Here is an 18,216-nt window from a genome sequence, read left to right as displayed (position 1 = left end):
TAGCATACGTTACTGTCTATTCAACGCTGAAGCTCTATCGTAACTGTTAAAATGCACTTTTATGCATGTATATGACTGTGCAGGTGAAAATCATTCGGGGGAGGGAACTGCTGCCAAGACACAAGTCAAACAGTGACCATTTGTTACGTAAGATTATTGTTGGAATTTTCAGGGAAATGTTCATCTATTTCCCTGCAAGCGTTTACGGCTGCTTTTCACATAACAAACCTTTTGTTGTGACAATTTTCAAAATGATTTATGTTAATGATAGATGTATGAAGTAGCAGCCATCGTAGGAAATGATGTATTATGTTATAGGTTACAGTCTCTGACGTGGGATCCTTGTGTTGTAGTGGCAAGTATTGGCAATGATGGTATCAAAGTAACACACATTCACAAATTCAAGCCATTCAGAAGATGTTTTGTTATTGTCTGATGTTTTTAGGATGATCCGAAAAAAGCATTGATTTTCTGATCAAATGCAGAAACAAAAACTATGACTGGCATTGATTCATTTTTGTTATGAGTGGTACCATCAAACAACACCAGATAAACCTGACTTTTTTTTCTTGTGCCTGGAAGAAAATTTGAATCATTGAGTTTTCTGTCACTGAATGATAAAACGTTTATCCCTAATTGTATAAATTGGCATTCGGAGCCAAGCGTTGACCTCGGTTTATTTGCAGTGTTACTATGACCTGGTCTGTGACAATAGTATTGATCTCTCTTGCGGAGCTTTTTTCAGTTCTGCTTGTACTGTGAACTGCCAGTTTTGGCTGGACATTTAAAAAGCATTGTTAGGGATCTCCAGCTCGTTAATCCGCCAGCAACAGATCAGGAACACGGCAGAAATGGGTGGTTTCGTTCCAGATTGCACCTGCTTCTAATAAGCAGCACAACTGCTCAAACTGAGGTATGCAATAAAATGAGTGAAAAATGCTGTTAATTGCAATGGTGTTTCACAACACCAGGCTATAAATCCTAGCAATGGCGATATTAATGGCAGAGTATGTTTTGTGTTGTGGTTTGTTTGAAGAGGAAACAAGAATACTAGGTGTGATCTAAACACCTATTAAAATTAAATGAATAGACTTAACAGCCTTTTACCTAGATTCAGGTCAGACAAACAGGCAAACAAAAATATGACTGTAATACTTATTGTATTAGCACCAATCATTATCCATTATTTTGTGATATAACCAGTCCAACGATATTGCTTCAATGGCTAGAAAGGCCGGCTTGGTCAGGTTATTGGATAAATCCGAGGCCACACTGTCCATACAAATCTCAAGGTAACCATTTTTTATTACATTGTGTTTTTCTTTGCATTGCTTGTTAATGCATCCTAATATCTGTTTCTGTTCAGATTAGATGTTAATTATAATCAATAACAAAAAAAAAAAGATTTTCACATGTAACAAAAGTTATTTTAATATGGTTGGTATTAGAACTGCAGCTGCGAATCTTCCCAACCAGCTAAAAGCATTTAAACACAGACACACACACACACACACACACACACACACACATACACACATACAGTATATAATTGCGCAGGAGTCTGGTATCTTCTAGTTCTTGTTGAGGCGTCTGTGTAGCAGGTATAGATTTCCAAATCTACTGATAAATACTCATGATGAACTTGGACCAGCGATACAAAGAAGGAACTGAACAGTTCAGTCCATAGAGCTCCAGCCAGCACACCTACAGCTTACGCTCCTTTTGGGAAGAAAGCAAGCTTCTGATTTGCTAATGGCTTCCACCGAATGCTTGTCAAAGGCAGGCTAAGAAACAGCTTTGCAGCCACAAGAGGGAGATTTAGCTAAGTCCCTCATTGACACACAGGGATCCCTTCAAAGACCTGGCACTTCTCAGAAGACGAGAGGAGGAGCTTTTGTATTTTTTTTTAGCTGCGTCACTGCAAACCCGGAGAAGCACAAAAAAACATTATTTGTATTTTTACTGTGATCATGTCCAGGCCGGCACTCAGTAGGACAGCCCGGGTCCTGTTGCTGCAGAGAACAGAGGTCAGAGAGCGGGAGGTGATTGGCTGTTCCCCCGACAGGCTTCTGTCTGATAGGGCTCGAGGTAACATGTACCTGGAGGAGGACTATATGGACTGCGGCCATGAGTATGGCTCCCCCGCAGTCTCTGCAGCCCCGACATACCAGCCCAGCAGCCTGGACTTTCAGACGGACCCCTCCGACAGCCTGGGATACAGCTCGGATGCTAGCCTGCAGTCCCTGAACACCGTGTCCTCCAGTTCCCTGGTCTACATACCCAACAGCCCACAGCTCTCCTCCTTCATCCATCGTCATCCTCCCAACCAGCAGGGGCACTGCTACATGGTAGGCGAGCAGAGCAGCTACCGGCTGTGGGAAGGCACCCCTTCATCGGTCAGCAGGTGAGGAGGGAACAAACAGGTTCGCTGCTTAGGGCACTGGCCAGAAGTTTATGGGTTGCACAGGAGACATTGCTCCTGTTCCTAAAGGAACAAGAGCCAGATATTTCAAGGATTTACCAGCTTTGTAGATTGATATGATCAAATGTGAAAAAGGTTTTGTCTGACAAAACAATTAACAAACTGCAAGCCTTAAAATGTATTAAATAAAATTAATTTTAAAGCCTGCAGCTGAACATGGCTTCTTCACTTCCATCTATGTCTGCCATTTGGATGATGGGAAGTTAATTGCAAGAGTCTGACCGGATGTCATTTTCCTGTAGAGCACCTTCTGTGTACCTCCCTCAGCAAGTTCTCTCTACCTGTTTTGATAAATTATTTGCATTAAAAACATATTAATAGCTAGGTTATGTAAAGTTATCTGTTAATGCATCAAAGGGACAGATTCATAAATAAAACACATACAGTTATTTTTTCAGGGAATCTTTCTCATTGTCATACTTGAAATTGATTCCAGCTGCTGTAGCTTGAAAATGTTTTCATAACATATTGCATAATCCATTTGCTCCGTATCCGAACTTCAGAATTACTATAAAGCCCATTTAGTGATGTTTGTATGTACAAAATAAAATAATAGATTATAGCAATAGGTTTCCCATTTTCCTCCAGTTTCTTGCTGTTAGCTGTTCTAAGTTTCCCAGATAGTTTAATATTCTAGGAGTCAGTACTAGACTAGTCTAGTCTAATTTAGTAGGAAGTGTGAATTTAAATGATCCTGACCTTTGGGTCATTTATCTTTTGAACCCTTACACAGCAGCTGTATTATTTATGTTACCCAGTAAACTCCCATCTTTGTACAGGTCCGACACAGCAAGCAGTCGGCAGTGTGTGCAGAACAAGCTGTCTGCCGACACTCCCCCACCAAAGGGGGCACTGGAGCCCCTGCCAGAGACGCGCTACTGCGCAGTGTGCAGTGACTACGCCTCAGGATACCACTATGGAGTGTGGTCCTGTGAGGGGTGCAAAGCCTTCTTCAAAAGAAGCCTGCAAGGTGACCCTTGTTCTTCTTCTTCCTCTTCCTCATTGTTCTATTATTTTCATTCTTCTTTTTATTCTCCATCTTATCCTTTGTCTACTGCTTTATCATCATCATCATCATCATCATCATCAATTCTTCTTCTTCAGTGTCTTTTTCTCCTTCTTGATCTTCTTCTTCCTCTCCTGCTTCTTCTTCATCTTCTCCTGCTTCCTTTTCTTCATTGTCGCCGTTGCTTTCTCCATAGCACGGCAGTTTAATAATAATTATATTCAGCCATTTAAGGATTTCAGTGGGAATTTTGCTTTAACTTTAAGGCCACAATGACTACATGTGCCCCGCGACCAACCAGTGTACCATTGACCGGAACCGCAGGAAGAACTGTCAGGCGTGCCGTCTGAGGAAGTGCTGCAAGGTCGGCATGATGAAAGGCGGCGGTACGTCCCGTCAGCAACGGCTAATTCAATTAAAAAAATGTACCCAAAGTGATTAATTTAGCGAGGTTTTTTTTTACCTTCTTAAAATCAAGATTAACAGGAAATGCGAATCCTGGGAATTGATACAGGCTGATTTAACAATCAGCCTGTAGCAAAATGAGTGTTCTTCTTGTTTAAAGGGACAATCCTTAACCGTTTCCCCTGGCAGGGCTTTGCAAGGCGCGTCAAGGGCGGAGGCAGCTACGGCAGAAATGCCTGGACGTGGGGCGCCCCAGTCCGCGCTACTACAAACCGAACTCCCAGCAAAGAGTGGCCCCGCCCCTGCCGACAGAGGCCCCGCCCCAACGCAGACCTGATAAGCAGAAGCACAGCCTGCGCATGCCTGCAGAGCAGTTCCTCCTGCTGCTCCTGCATGCCGAGCCTCCTCCCCTCAGCACTAGGCAGAAGCACAGCCCGCCATACACGGACGTCGCCATGATGACGCTGCTCACCAACCTGGCCGACAAGGAGCTGGTGCACATGATTGCATGGGCCAAGAAATTACCAGGTAAAGGGTCAACATGACCTAGTGAAGACCGAAGACGCCGTAGCTTAATTACCTCTTCTATGAGTATAGCGCTCATCTACTAAAAAGTGCAATTTTCCCAGTAAACTGTTTATAACGTAACCAAACACTAACATGGCTTCAAAATTCGTGCAAATTGTGTTTAATGTATCACTTTTGGACAATCAATTTGTAGTGTGTTTCCATTTTCAAATTGCAATTCACACACATGGCCATTTGATTGCGTAGATAAAAATATATATATTAATATATGTATTTTCGGGTTAATTTTAGACTTTTTTTTTTTAAACAAAAACATGAATTGCCAGTAACAATACTGTCTGGGCAAATTTATGGTTATTTATTCTGTAAATAACACATCAATACATTTATGGTCACAGTATGTTCTGTTTTATATACATTTATATGTATATATTTTTACATATGTCTTCACAAATGAAAATACTCATATCAACAACAACAACAACAACAATAATAATAATAATAATAATATACTTTTCCATTTTGATATATTTTATTTATATAGCAGACAGGGCTAAGGGCCTTGATCAGGAGGCCAAAGGTGAAACCGCCCTGCCCATCCTGGGAATGGAATCAGCTCTATTAAAATATTTACAAACAAATTTTATCTAAATAGAGTAATATTCAGTTCACAGTTTACAATATTACACATATCACAGTGATTATTTTCATCTTAAACATGACAAACACGGCAGTTGTGCGACCTGTTGCTAAACGATGACCCGTCTTTGCAGGATCCAGAAGCTGTGTGTTTAGGATGTTCCTCAGCTGACGCCTATCTCTACAGGGTTCCTGGACCTCTCGCTCCATGACCAGGTCCAGCTGCTGGAGAGCTCCTGGCTGGAGGTGCTGATGATCGGAATCATATGGCGTTCTGTCCCCTCTCCCGGGAAGCTCATTTTCGCGCAGGATTTCATCCTAGACAGGTAGGGACAGTCTATCCCACGGGGAAACCTTGAGTGTGAGTTTAGAGCCAATACCCTACCATTTACGACACACACTCCATTTGTTCTACTTTGACACCTCAGTCAATATATACCTCCATGGATGGTCTCCCAGTATATTTTATGTCTCTGCTGCTGAAACGAAGATTCATTAACCCAAGAAGCTTCCTTATCCTTGTCAGGGTTGCAGCCTACTCCAGGTATCGTAGGACACAAGGCAGGAGGACACCCTGGATGGGGCCCTAGTCCATCGTAGGCTACATGCAGACACACATTCGTATTCCACACATGATTCGACAGCACCAGTAGGGCCCACCCAAGGCATAATTGAATAAGTGACTGCTTATGGCCACCAGGGGGCCCCCCATCTCACCAGCCTGCCAGAATGGGAAGGAAGATGACAAATGACAACTAGGTTCATATAATTTTATCAAAGGGTTGGGCCAGCCCTGGATACCCATTAACCTAAATGTGTGTCTTTGGACTGGGAAAGGAAGCCTAAGTATCTAGAGGAAACCTGTGCATCACAAGGAGAACATACATGTGCACACAGATTTATTTGGATATTTCTGGTTAATTGTCAAGCCCCCATCAGTTGCCAAGATACTAAGAGGCTCCTGTGCTTCCGCCCCCCCCACCCAGGAGCGAAGGGAGTTGTGTGGAGGGAATGACGGAGATCTTCGACATGCTCCTCGCTATGGTCTCCCGATTCCGCTCCCTCCAGCTCAAGACGGAGGAGTTCATCTGTCTCAAAGCCATCATTCTGTTTAACTCGAGTAAGCTGTCCTAGCTTCTGCATGAAAGCTACTCAAACGTATGGATAAAATGCATTGAAATAGAGAGATATATTCACTTAGTTCTGTAATAGGATGTAAGTCTTGGTATATTTCTAATACAAATCCGCTTCTGGAGAATGTTATACACAAAAGGTAGGATTTCTTAGAGCTGCCCCCTTACTGTGACTCTCCAGGCACCTTCTCGTACCTCTCCAGCTCCGTCGAGAGCCTCCATGATGGCTCCGCGGTCCAGTACGTGCTGGACAAGATCGTGGACACGCTGATCTATTGCATCGGCAAGTCGGGTCCTCCAGATCACCATCAGGCCCGGAGACAGGCACGGCTCCTCCTTCTCCTCTCCCACATTCGCCACATGAGGTGAGCACCGGGCCGGACTTAGCGGGGAGTGAGGAGACACAATTGGGGTCCGTGAGGGCCCCACTCTGACCTCCCTGTTTTTCGGCAGTGTGTAGTGCGGGCATCTGTATACTCAGCAAGGCACTTTTCCTTAGTCCCTCTGGAAAACATTCAGCTGTTTAAACACAACATAGAAAACTTTGTTATTCAGCATTAGCTAAGTCAAAAAATATCTAACGAGTTGCAATTAAGTTTCTAGGAGACTGAGTCATTAAAAACTCGGATTTGGTGTATGCCTGTTGCAAATTGCTCTCTGCTTATAGTATTATGTTGTATGTTTCATAATTCATTTTTTAATGTTTTAATTTTTTATTTCATGTGCAGTGATCAATCTTTGGTTTATAATGTTTAATTTTATTTGGTTATACAATTTAATTTCAATATGCCGAACAATATGCCGTTGAAACAATTTTATGAAAATGACAGTATTTAATATGTAGTTCTTAAATTTTATTATGTAGTTAAATTAGCTACATTTTTATTTTGAGTGCAATGTACTGATAGAACATTTATGCACATCACCTGCTGCCTACTCTGTCTCCATAGCAACAAGGGCATGGAGCATCTGCACAATGCGAAACGTAAGAACAGGGTGCCCTTGTATGACCTGCTGCTGGAAATGCTGGATGCCCACAGACTTCGCTCCCCAGGTAGGGCTGAGCCGACCAGGGCACCCCCGGACACAACCCCTGTGTCCCTGTCCCTCCAGAGCAGCCTCAATGTGTCGTCATAGCGATTTATCACTCTGCTCATCCAACCAGCTGTGCAGGTTGTACCACATTGCATGTTAAAAGGGGTGAACTGTCTGCTGCGCTAGTTACCTGAGGCATTTCTCCTGCAAGTTCATGCATCTTTGAATGTATAATGACTTATCGGCAGGTGCTGGATGCCTTTGAAATCTCTGCAAACCTGATCGATTAACTGAGTAACACTCATCTTGTAACCTTTCTTTTGGACTTCAGAAGACTTGCAAACAAGTCTAACAATGATGACAGCTGACGGAGCTGCTCTCTTACTGGTTTTAGTGTCATAAGGTTTTATTTCTTTGCTCATAAGCAATAATCCTAAAATTGAATGAGGCAAAAATGTGGAGATTTAAAGAACACAGCTGAGCAAAGTGCATTATACAGTCATTTTCAGCCTGCGCATTAAAAAATTGTTGTGCCAAGTCTTAAACACTGTATTTCAGTTTTTCACTCACATTGTAAAGTATACCAGAACAAATTAAAACTAAATCTCTGTATGGTTTGCTGATAAGGTTCCACCGTTTTCTGCTGCCACATATGACAAACCAGACTGCTAGTTAAATTTATGCCTGTGATGCCACACCTTGTCTGTAGTAGGTATCATAAGAAAAAAAAATGAGCAGAATTATGGTTTTGGAGTGAAATTGAGCAAATAAAAAATCTGTCACATTTTCTTGCTTCCAAAATTACAGATTGGTAAGTTTGTTCAAATGTCTCTTATATTCATGCTTTAGGTTTTACCACTTGGTGATGTTAAGTGTACAGTGCTTGACGTATTAAAGTTAAACGTTGCGCCTTCTTTTTTATCTACAGTGTTATTTGTTCCAGCAAACACCCATTTCGCAGCTTCAATAGCAACACTGATTATATCTAGTGCATGTCAGACATTAAAATTCAAAAAACAAAAGCACACCAAGACAGTTTAAACAGTAGAAGTACAGTATACAGTGTTTAGAAAATATTCTGTAATTCCTTAGCATAAATAGTATATACATGTTATTTTTTGCATGTTTAAAATAAGTACTGTATGTGCATTCATAAGTATCTGTTAAATTTAGTGACCAAGAAAACTCAAAAGACATTGTTTTAGCCATAGATTTCTTTGTCATATATAAGTTTATTTCTTTTTTACATTATTACACAACTTATTGATCTTACGTCCAGATACAGTTTAAGTAAAAATACAGCTTTCACACTAAACATAGTTTGCATTCATATCCAAGATTATTGTTGCATGCTAAGAAGGACATGTAAAAAAATAACTGCATTATGGGCTATTTCAACAATATTTTACAAATCATTCAGTCAAGCAAGATCACAGATGTCTGCTAAAAACCAAAAAAAGAACTATTCTGAAAAATAAAATGGAGTGTGTTCTTACAAATAATGACATTGGTGTTCGAAGACGTTAAATATTATGTTTGTTTTTTTGGACAGTCATCGCCAGCTTCAGTGAACTCCTTGAATAAGTTCTCTTAAGAAATGATTCATTTTGATATGGAAAAGTACAGCAGGTCCAGACATTATGGCTGATCTCGGCAGCCACCTGCACATCGAGACAGCTGCCGTAAAATAACCAGCAGCTCGTAACACAAAGACAACACCATCGGGCATTTTTTCGCAGACGCTGGGGCGCCCCCTCTGGGCACTGGTCTAGTACAGCACGGAGTGCAGGGAGGAGGCATAGCCATTGGAGAAGGAGCAGCTGTGGGGGGCGGCCGGTAGCAGGCAGGCCGCGCCGAGGAGCAGCAGCAGCAGTAGCTGGAGGGGCAGTGCAGCCCACAGCACACGGCGCAGGAAGGCCTGCCTCCGGGGCAGCGGCACCAGCATGGCCTCAGAATGGGAGGAAGCGGAGCCAGCGCCTCTGGGAGACCTGTTCAGATATAGTCAGGACATAGCTAACTAGCTGCTAGCCGCATGCTACATGTGCTAGCTAGGCCTCAAGTACAGTAACCATAAAGTTTTTACGTTCATTCCATAGACATTGAGGTTCTTTACTGACAATTAATTTATCCATTTATGTGTGTGCGTGTGTGTGTCTGTGTGTGTGCGTGTGTGGATTAGGTTTATATTACATTGTGGGGGACCAAATGTCCCCCACAGTGTGATAAAAACCTGTTATTCTGACATTGTGGGGACCATTTTTCCCCACAAAGATCTGTGAATGCAATCAAAAAAATAGAAATGCCTAAAGTATCGTATTTAGTTTGGTTACTTATAGTTAAGGTTAGGGGTGGGTAGGGGTTAAGGTCATCATGCTGGCATTACAGTTTTCTGGAGAGTCCCCACAAAGATATAATTACAAACCTCTGTGTGTGTGTGTGTGTGCGTGTGTGTGTGTTTGACCTCCCTCATCAGTAGTGATAGGCATATGAAGCTTCATGAACCATTTGCTGTATTTTTGACCCCACTAGATGGTGTTCTTGGTTTTCTTTGAGGCATGCTTTGAGCCATTACAGGAACAGAGAGCACCACCTAGTGGGGTCAGAAAATACAGCAAATGGTTCATGAAGCTTCAAAGGCCCTCCAAAGTTATGGGTCATTACCTGCCCGTACTTTCATGTGAAGTCTATTATGTGAAATATACTGCCTCATTTACCATGCAAAGCTTCTCTTTGGAAGGTATAAGCCTATGAGACTGTACTGCTATTTGAGTTGTCATAGGAACGCCTACACTTTTCTATGGGACACAGCAGTTTATTTTTCAGTAGGGGACCAGTGCCAGCACTAGGTTTAAAACTGTCAAAGACCATTTTCACCTGAGACCCCTGGGCGTCAGGGTTAGGGTTAGGGTTAGGGTTAGGTTAGAGTTAGGGGTTAGGGTTAGGGTTAGGCCTGTGCATTAAAGCACCCCTATCAGGGTCCTAACCTTGGACATTATGAACTAAGAGTTATAATATATGCAGATGCACTCATACTGTTGTAATTTCACATAGTTATGAGAACTAGATATCAGTATCATGTACATAATACCTCATTCATGTTGCTTACTAGAAAAAATAATAATGAAAGAGACAAATCTGAGTCAGAGAAATCCAACTGAACCAAACTGCCCCCACTCCGTGGTGGCGGCACAGCAGACTAATTCCATGGCTGGTGCCGATTCTGTTTTCCTTGCTGCACTCCAGGTTTCTAGCTAAATATGATTTTAGGAACAGCCTCTGGGGGCACAATTCACACAAGGAGGAAGAAGACTATCTTTATAGTCATTTATTAAACAATCATTGCATGTCATTCAAGAAATTTGGATTGAACCCTTTTCACAGAAGACAAATAAATACCTGGAGTAGGAGCAACCGACCTTTTTAAATTGCAAAAACTGAAATTCAGTATCAACCACTTTCATAATTCATATTCTAAACCCTAGATTAATTGCTGCACCAATCCCATCCTCAGCATATTATCCTGATTTCTTAGTTTAACCTGTCCTAAAACTTACATGCAAATGTGTCTGAGATTCATTTGACTTTTGGGGCGAAACAAGCCCTATGTCTGCTGTAAGAATACAGTGTGGAGCTAGGGGGAAACATTTAAGCTGACCAGCCTTGTCATGCAGTATTAAAAGTGGAAAGGCATGCAGAGAATTAGAGGTATCTAGATTTCAAAAAGCAGGTTTGTAGCTGAAATGGTTATTTTTGTTTCAACATTGGTATTTCTTCATGGCTGTATATATTTTTTTTTAAAAATCCAAAGATTTCAAAATTCAAAAGTGACTCTAATCCCTGCTGAAAATGTTAACTCCTTTCGTCAACCAATGGAAACATGAAATATAACCCAGAAATGTTCACTGAACTTTGCTTATAGGAGAAAAAAATGTATTTGATTCGAAATGTTTGGCAATTCTCGTTGGTACAACAGATTTTCCTAAATGTTCATACATATTGCTTCCAGTTTTTTTTCCAAATTAAAGGTGGTTTGCTAAATAAAATGTTTTAAATTAATTTCATAATAAGTCTTGTAGCTAACCTGTGAATCTGTTTATTGGACAGTGACCAAAGTGCACCCAAACCATTACAACAGAAGCCTGACAGGTGAAAGCCATAAAAAAACAAATGAACAGGGAGGGAAGGCCGTTAGCGACAGAAGAAAGAGCTGCCTGACAGGCACGCACAGGCGGAGCGGGCTGCTCGTTTGGCGAAAAGTTAACAAGAGGCAAGTGGCGAGAGATGAAGCCACACATTGAGACCACACTTTCACCTAGGGGGTCAGAGGAGCACTGCAAAAGGTTACTGTTATAAGGGAAACAGGACAAACTGTGGTAGTTACACGCGCATCTCGACAGCCTTGTAAAGTAACCAAGGACTATTAGCAAAAAGCCCTCATCGTGAAGCAATGTAGAGTATAAAAGTTAGGCGATTCTCTTGTCACTTATCACCTAACATCTGTGTAGCATCTAGAATTGTAGAAGATAATGGAATTCCTAGATGATTGACACATTCCACTCTTAGAAGCAACGGTCTTTGCGTTTTACCCAGTAGTAACATAATAGTAATTAACATAAAATTAACGTGAAAACATCTTTTGATGTGGTGTATGTATCTGGGTATAACAGTTACCAGCCAGCAACCTGATCAAACAGGATTAGGTCCAAATGCCAGGACAGGCAATGTCATAGACGCAACACTGTGGGTCCAATACCACATAGCAAAATTCCATTATCTTCTGGGAGTTCTAGAGACCGTGAGAGAGGTACCTGCGGTGAGGACGTCTGACTGAGGGTCCAGGCTTTGACAGACTACATTTGCCCCGTGGCTGTTTGCAATGAACAGGGGGGGGGCAAAGAAAGAGAATGTTCAGTCCCAGCCAAAAAACGGCAAGCTACCAATGAAAAAAGAATAGAGTAAAATAAAATAAGAAAAACACATGCAGCAACAAAATCTGATGACAACAGACCGGTAACCCATGGAAACGAGGGAACTGGCTATTCAGACCAATAGTTTTCATGGGAAAGATAGGTCTTGATCAGAATCAATGTATACACAATGTTTGTTTTTGAGCATTGTATGTTTTTAAAACTACCAATTTTAGAGACTTCACAGGGATCATTTATAAATGCAAGCATAGAAGACGCAGAGAAAATGTTGAAAATGTAGAGAAAAAATATAAATTAAAATTCTATTCTAAATTCCGTTGTAACCTTTGTACTCAATTGTACAAATAATTGTACTCAATTGTACAAATAAAAAAGTTGCATAATCCATATATAGTATACTTTAGTCATAACTAGTATTTGTCTTTGAATTAAACCAAATTATCAATTGAGCCAATGGATTCCAAATCTCAAGTGATTTGCCCAATTTAGTGACATAAAAGTCGAGGTGAGATGTTAAATCTGACCGCACTCTGTGATCATCTGCTTATTGAGCATGAAGAGCCAGTGTCCCTTGTGCCTTAATCTTTGAGGATGTCAAAGGCATGGCGACAGAAAGTCAACCTGAAGGGTTTCATGGAAGATATGGTGGCTCCTTTGGCCTAATTAAAGATATTTTTGTAATTTCATATATGGGCAATCGGAAATGAAAAGTGGGAGGAACAGTCTTCTCACCCCCTGGAGAAGCACAGTGGTTGTGGGACAGCAGAGCATGCGTGGATCAGAATGGGAACAGAGAATAGGAATTTGGGGGGGGGGAACCAGAGGAACTGTCTCATGGCAGGGTGACTTTGGCCACAATCAGAAAAGTTTTAAGGGGCACTGTCGCCTTTAGATGCTAACTTGGGGCACAGATGACCCCCCTCCCCTCCCGCCCAGCTACTGCGGGAAGGAGGATTGGGGGGGGGGGGTGCATAGCTGATAGTGACGTCTGCACATTACCGATCGCCTCCGGCTTGGCGTGCTCCTCCCCGACACAGGACTCAGCGATCCAGAGGTGTCCAGCTCGTCAGCTGATGACCATGACGAGAGATCCTGCGAGAGCCGCACAGAGAGGTGTGCTTTGGTCAAGTGTGGCAAGGGACATGAATCTAGTGATGCTATGCAACATTATGTGGGCCTCAAAAGCTAACAATACTGTATGGTAGCGATGGGCACATGAAGTTTCATGAACCATATGCTGTAACCATTTGCACTAGATGGTGGTCTCTGATCATAAAAGGCCTCAAAGCATGCCTCAGTAAACCAAGAGCACCATCTAGTGGGGTCAAAAAATACAGCAAATGGTTCATGAAGCTTCATTTGCCCATCACCACTGACACAACAGGATATATCATAGAGAGCCAGGAAGGCCCAGAAATTTTTGAAGAGGAGGGTGGCAACCCTACTGATAGTCGCTGGAGCAGCTGGGTTAAGGGTCATGTTCAAGAGCCCAATAGTGAAATCGCTCTGCTGATGCAGGGATTTGAACTGGTGACCATCAAATCACCTACTGAACCACATCGGTCTAGATCTAGTTAAGTGGGTCTAGGTGTGAAGGACCGACCTGCTGGCTGCTGGTGATATCCAGTGTCCGTTCCAGCCCCCGGATGTCCCGGTTCACCTCCTTCAGGATCAGTTTGAGCCGGTTGCCTATGACGTGAACTTTCTCCTTGGCCTCCAGACAGTCCCTGCCCTCGGAGTTGACAAGCAGATGCCTGGACATGTACTGCAGTGAGGCAACTTTCAGCTGCGAATCCAGCAGCTCTCTGCGAATTTGCTGCAAATGCAATTTTTAATGAGGAATTAGCCTATCAGTCTATTTTCTGTATATCACTATTTATACTCGGATGCAAGTTATGTTTAGTATGAGTTATAAATACAATAATTTCTCATGAGGCTTTCATCACATTTATTTTAGGTGATATTGAACTTCACACTCGAATAGTATTTAAATGTTATAGATATTCAACAAATTTTCAAGGGTTCTTCAGATTTTGAGGAGAACTTGAAGAATAAAAAATGGCAGACAGTTTCTAGGCACACACCATGAGGTTTCTGTGATGCTCGTGGAGCACTTCGACATCCTGGCTGTAGTCAATGGGGACGATCTCGTTCCTCCTGCGGTCGATGTTCTCCAGCCAGAGCAGTAGGCCGTGGCTCATCTCGTGGAAATCCTGAATGTGAGGAGGAAAAACGGATATCTGTTAATGTATAACTGTATCTATGTATCACTGCATCCTAGTATCACTGTATCTATATATTGTTGCATCTATGTATCACTGCATCTGTGTATCACTATATCTATATATCGCTGCATCTATGTATCACTGTACCTATGTATCACCGTATCTGTATAGCACTGCATCTATGATGCTTGAAGACAGCTGTCAAATCCATCATGTTATTATGTTCTAAATGCACTGCGATACATAGTTAGTTTTAATTTTTATTTATATGAGTGGATACATGAATTTGATTTGCTGAGAATTCATGCTACATCCCTGACAAGAATATGCAGTTCGAAGAAGTTTTATTTTTCCAAATACGCCCGACTCTTGACTTGGATTCGCCAAGTGGGTCACATTAGAATCGCTCTGCCATGGTAACACAATTTTTTGCTTGCTGTCCTTGTTGCTGTGTACAGTCCAAAGGGGTCTGAAGTGGGATTGGGGGGTGGGGGTTGTTGGGGGGGTTACTTACCACTGCATGAAGGCATACTGCACCTAGGCATTTTAATATCTGAAGTGACTTGACCATTTTAATGACAGATACCAAGGTATAATCAGGGGGTACCTATAAATTCTGGGTCCACTACAAAATGTCGTATCAGACCCCCGTCCGATTTGACAAGGGCCCCTGTTAAGTGCTGGGCCCCTGAATCTGCCAGAGTGTCCATGCCCATCTGATGCCCCTGGGTATAATATTCAACATTGCAGTCCCCTGTGACAGTACCTTTATACTGTATGAGTGAAGAACCAGTGCCCCTTGTGGCCATTGCCATATATGGCCCAGAGGGGCTCGGGGTGCTGTTACCTAGCACTGCATAAGGGTGTCTTGCAGAGGGGCTCAGGGTGCTGTTACCTGGTACTGCATAAGGGTGTCTTGCGTTGGGGCTCAGGGTGCTGTTACCTTGCACTGCATAAGGGTGTCTTGCAGAGGGGCTCAGGGTGCTGTTACCTTGCACTGCATAAGGGTGTCTTGCAGAGGGGCTCAGGGTGCTGTTACCTGGTACTGCATAAGGGTGTCTTGCGTTGGGGCTCAGGGTGCTGTTACCTTGCACTGCATAAGGGTGTCTTGCGTTGGGGCTCAGGGTGCTGTTACCTTGCACTGCATAAGGGTGTCTTGCGTTGGGGCTCAGGGTGCTGTTACCTTGCACTGCATAAGGGTGTCTTGCAGAGGGGCTCAGGGTGCTGTTACCTGGTACTGCATAAGGGTGTCTTGCGTTGGGGCTCAGGGTGCTGTTACCTTGCACTGCATAAGGGTGTCTTGCAGAGGGGCTCAGGGTGCTGTTACCTGGCACTGCATAAGGGTGTCTTGCGTTGGGGCTCAGGGTGCTGTTACCTGGCACTGCATGAGGGTGTCTTGCGTTGGGGCTCAGGGTGCTGTTACTTGGCACTGCATGAGGGCGTCCTGCAGAGAGTCTCGGGGTGCTGTTACCTGGCACTGCATAAGGGTGTCTTGCGTTGGGGCTCAGGGTGCTGTTACTTGGCACTGCATGAGGGCGTCCTGCAGAGAGTCTCGGGGTGCTGTTACCTGGCACTGCATAAGGGTGTCTTGCGTTGGGGCTCAGGGTGCTTTTACCTGGCACTGCATAAGGGTGTCTTGCAGAGGGGCTCAGGGTGCTGTTACCTGGCACTGCCTGAGGGCGTCCTGCAGAGGGACTCAGGGTGCTGTTTCCTAGCACTGCATAAGGGTGTCTTGCAGAGGGGCTGGGGTGCTGTTACCTGGCACTGCCTGAGGGCGTCCTGCAGAGAGGCTCGGGGTGCTGTTACCTAGCACTGCATAAGGGTGTCTTGCAGAGGGGCTCAGGGTGCTGTTACCTGGCACTGCCTGAGGGCGTCCTGCAGAGGGACTCAGGGTGCTGTTTCCTAGCACTACATAAGGGTGTCTTGCAGAGGGGCTGGGGTGCTGTTACCTGGCACTGCCTGAGGGCGTCCTGCAGAGGGGCTCGGGGTGCTGTTACCTGGCACTGCCTGAGGGCGTCCTACAGAGGGGCTCGGGGTGCTGTTACCTGGCACTGCATGAGGGCGTCCTGCAGAGGGGCTGGGGTGCTGTTACCTGGCACTGCATGAGGGCATCCTGCAGCAGGCCTCGCCACTCCTCCAGTGAGGCACCCAGCTGGTCCCACCGGTCATTCATCTCCTTCAGCTGGCCCCGCAGCTCCAGGGCCTCATCCGTATCCGACTGCAGGAATTCGGCACTGCACAAGTTGATGGACAGGATGATGGCTTTGCGCTGGTCCAGGGCCTTGTGCAGCTCCTGCAAGGGGGGTACAGCAATCCAACATGTTTTTTCCTTGGGGAAATTGGGGGGGGGGGGGGGGGGCTCACAGCAGGGTGGAGGGTCAATAAATTGTTGTGAATTTTGCATAATCTTATGTTATGATAAGGTGCTCTCAGTAAAATTTGCAGAGTGGGGGTTAGGGTTAGGGTTAGGATTAGTAAATTTTGCAGTGCACCCCCACCCCCCACTATTGGTAGGTACCAAATCAACCCGGAACCCTCAGCCCCCCTAAACACACATGGTGCTCCCACGGTAATAGTGGGGACATGTCTCAAATGCCCAAATCTTCACCCTGCGGGGTTCAGTGGCTTCAGGCCTACAGTGCCCCCTACAGTGCTCCCCCACCTCCCACGCACCTTGAACTTCTTGATGCGCTGCTCGATGGTGTCGATGTCCGTGCCAACGTCCAGGCCACGCAGCTGCTCCAGCTCCTCCGCCGCCCGGCTCAGCCACGCCCACACATTGCCCACGTCTGACTTGAACTGCTGCCACTGCTGCAGGTTCTGCTTCATGCGCAGCTCCTTGTTGAGTGCTTGGGCCTGGATCACTTCCCAGCGCTCGATCACGCCTGAGGCACAAATACGTAGTGATGAGCAAATGAAGCTTCATGAATCATTTGCTGTATATTTTGACCTCTAGATAGTGCTCTTGGTTTGATTTGGGGCATGCTTTGAGCCCTTTTATGAACAGAGAGCACCATCTAGTGGGGTTAGAAAATACAGCAAACGGTTCATGAAGCTTCATTTGACCCATGGGCTGTTTGCACTGTGCGCTGCACAGACTACAGTGGTGGTTCCCCCTGCCCTAGGGTAACCAGTATTGAAGATGGACATCATTTCTACTTCACTGGTAATGTTTTTTTATGCCTAATCATTAATGGAACAAGCTGGAGGGGTTGGGGCATGTGTGTCTTCACCTGACAGCGTCTTTTGAAAAGTCACTCACCAGAAGTCTGGGTCTCAGCGCTGTTGGGGTTGAAAAGCCCAGAGTGTTTGTCGCCCTCTTCCTTCAGCTCAAACCCGACCCTCTTAACGGTGTCTATGCTACTCCGGCACTCACCCAGGAGACGCATCTGAGGAAGAAGGTGGGGCCGGTTCATAGGGTTGCCATGGTTACTGCCTCAGCAACAGTGACATCATCTCAGTTGGCCAATCCCAGAGAACTGGGTCATGGAATCCCAACGCAGCATACGTGCAGTGCACTGCGTTATAGCGCACTGTACACACACACACATATGTGGTGAGCTGTCTTATACTAAACACCTAAGCACATTTCTAAGGTCGATTTCAAAACTAACAAAACTGTTTGTTTGTTGATATCACCTGACATCACGCTTCTCCGGCTCCATTTTTCATGCCCTGTGCATAGCTGCACATTGTGATGTGTTTAACGCCTTTATGGTTTGGGGAGTGGTGTACACTCAATGCTTCGCATGCGTAAAGACTCCCATTGTTCAAGAGTCGCTATCAACGAGTCAGAGTCGAGTCTAAGTCCAAATGTAATGAGTTGCAAGTCGAA

At 44.3% G+C, this 18,216-nt stretch overlaps 2 protein-coding genes across 4 annotated transcripts in view; one reads left to right on the top strand and one right to left on the bottom strand.

The window, feature by feature from the left end:
* The first annotated feature begins 996 nt into the window (after positions 1 to 996).
* On the top strand, positions 997 to 8,141 carry esr1 (estrogen receptor 1). Of its 2 annotated transcripts, none has more exons than XM_023839371.2 (9): positions 997 to 1,292; positions 2,066 to 2,404; positions 3,262 to 3,452; positions 3,755 to 3,874; positions 4,083 to 4,421; positions 5,248 to 5,386; positions 6,047 to 6,180; positions 6,375 to 6,558; positions 7,144 to 8,141. In XM_023839371.2, the coding sequence occupies exons 1-9, from the start codon at positions 1,222 to 1,224 to the stop codon at positions 7,328 to 7,330; spliced, it is 1,704 nt and encodes a 567-aa protein (XP_023695139.2). In that variant the 5' UTR covers positions 997 to 1,221; the 3' UTR covers positions 7,331 to 8,141. The 2 variants fall into 2 exon arrangements, with proteins under 2 accessions (XP_023695139.2, XP_023695138.2); XM_023839370.2 differs by having other exon boundaries at positions 1,979 to 2,404.
* Positions 8,142 to 8,440: 299 nt separating this feature from the next.
* Positions 8,441 to 18,216, bottom strand: part of syne1b (spectrin repeat containing, nuclear envelope 1b) — a 98,451-nt gene continuing 88,675 nt past the window's right edge. For both annotated transcript variants that reach the window (XM_072698784.1, XM_072698785.1), the window contains 8 exons: positions 17,644 to 17,770; positions 17,055 to 17,266; positions 16,474 to 16,674; positions 14,241 to 14,369; positions 13,760 to 13,972; positions 13,156 to 13,248; positions 12,037 to 12,095; positions 8,441 to 9,216 (listed from right to left, as the gene is read on the bottom strand). In XM_072698784.1, coding sequence (XP_072554885.1) covers positions 8,997 to 9,216; positions 12,037 to 12,095; positions 13,156 to 13,248; positions 13,760 to 13,972; positions 14,241 to 14,369; positions 16,474 to 16,674; positions 17,055 to 17,266; positions 17,644 to 17,770 — 1,254 coding nt within the window. In that variant the 3' untranslated portion in view covers positions 8,441 to 8,996. The remainder of the gene's footprint in view (positions 9,217 to 12,036; positions 12,096 to 13,155; positions 13,249 to 13,759; positions 13,973 to 14,240; positions 14,370 to 16,473; positions 16,675 to 17,054; positions 17,267 to 17,643; positions 17,771 to 18,216) is intronic.

This window comes from Paramormyrops kingsleyae, chromosome 14 (genome assembly GCF_048594095.1).
Source record: "Paramormyrops kingsleyae isolate MSU_618 chromosome 14, PKINGS_0.4, whole genome shotgun sequence".
In the NCBI taxonomy this organism is placed as follows: Eukaryota; Metazoa; Chordata; class Actinopteri; order Osteoglossiformes; family Mormyridae; genus Paramormyrops; species Paramormyrops kingsleyae.
Note: the sequence above shows the minus strand (reverse complement) of the source record. Positions and strands in the feature narration are given on the sequence as shown.

Bases quoted from the DNA above. Each gene is read 5' to 3' on its own strand.
- esr1 (XM_023839370.2), top strand. From the start codon at position 1,222: ATGGCTAGAAAGGCCGGCTTGGTCAGGTTATTGGATAAATCCGAGGCC. The intron at 4,422-5,247 runs GTAAAGGGTCAA...CTATCTCTACAG, and splicing joins ATGGGCCAAGAAATTACCAG to GGTTCCTGGACCTCTCGCTC. The intron at 6,181-6,374 runs GTAAGCTGTCCT...GTGACTCTCCAG, and splicing joins CATCATTCTGTTTAACTCGA to GCACCTTCTCGTACCTCTCC.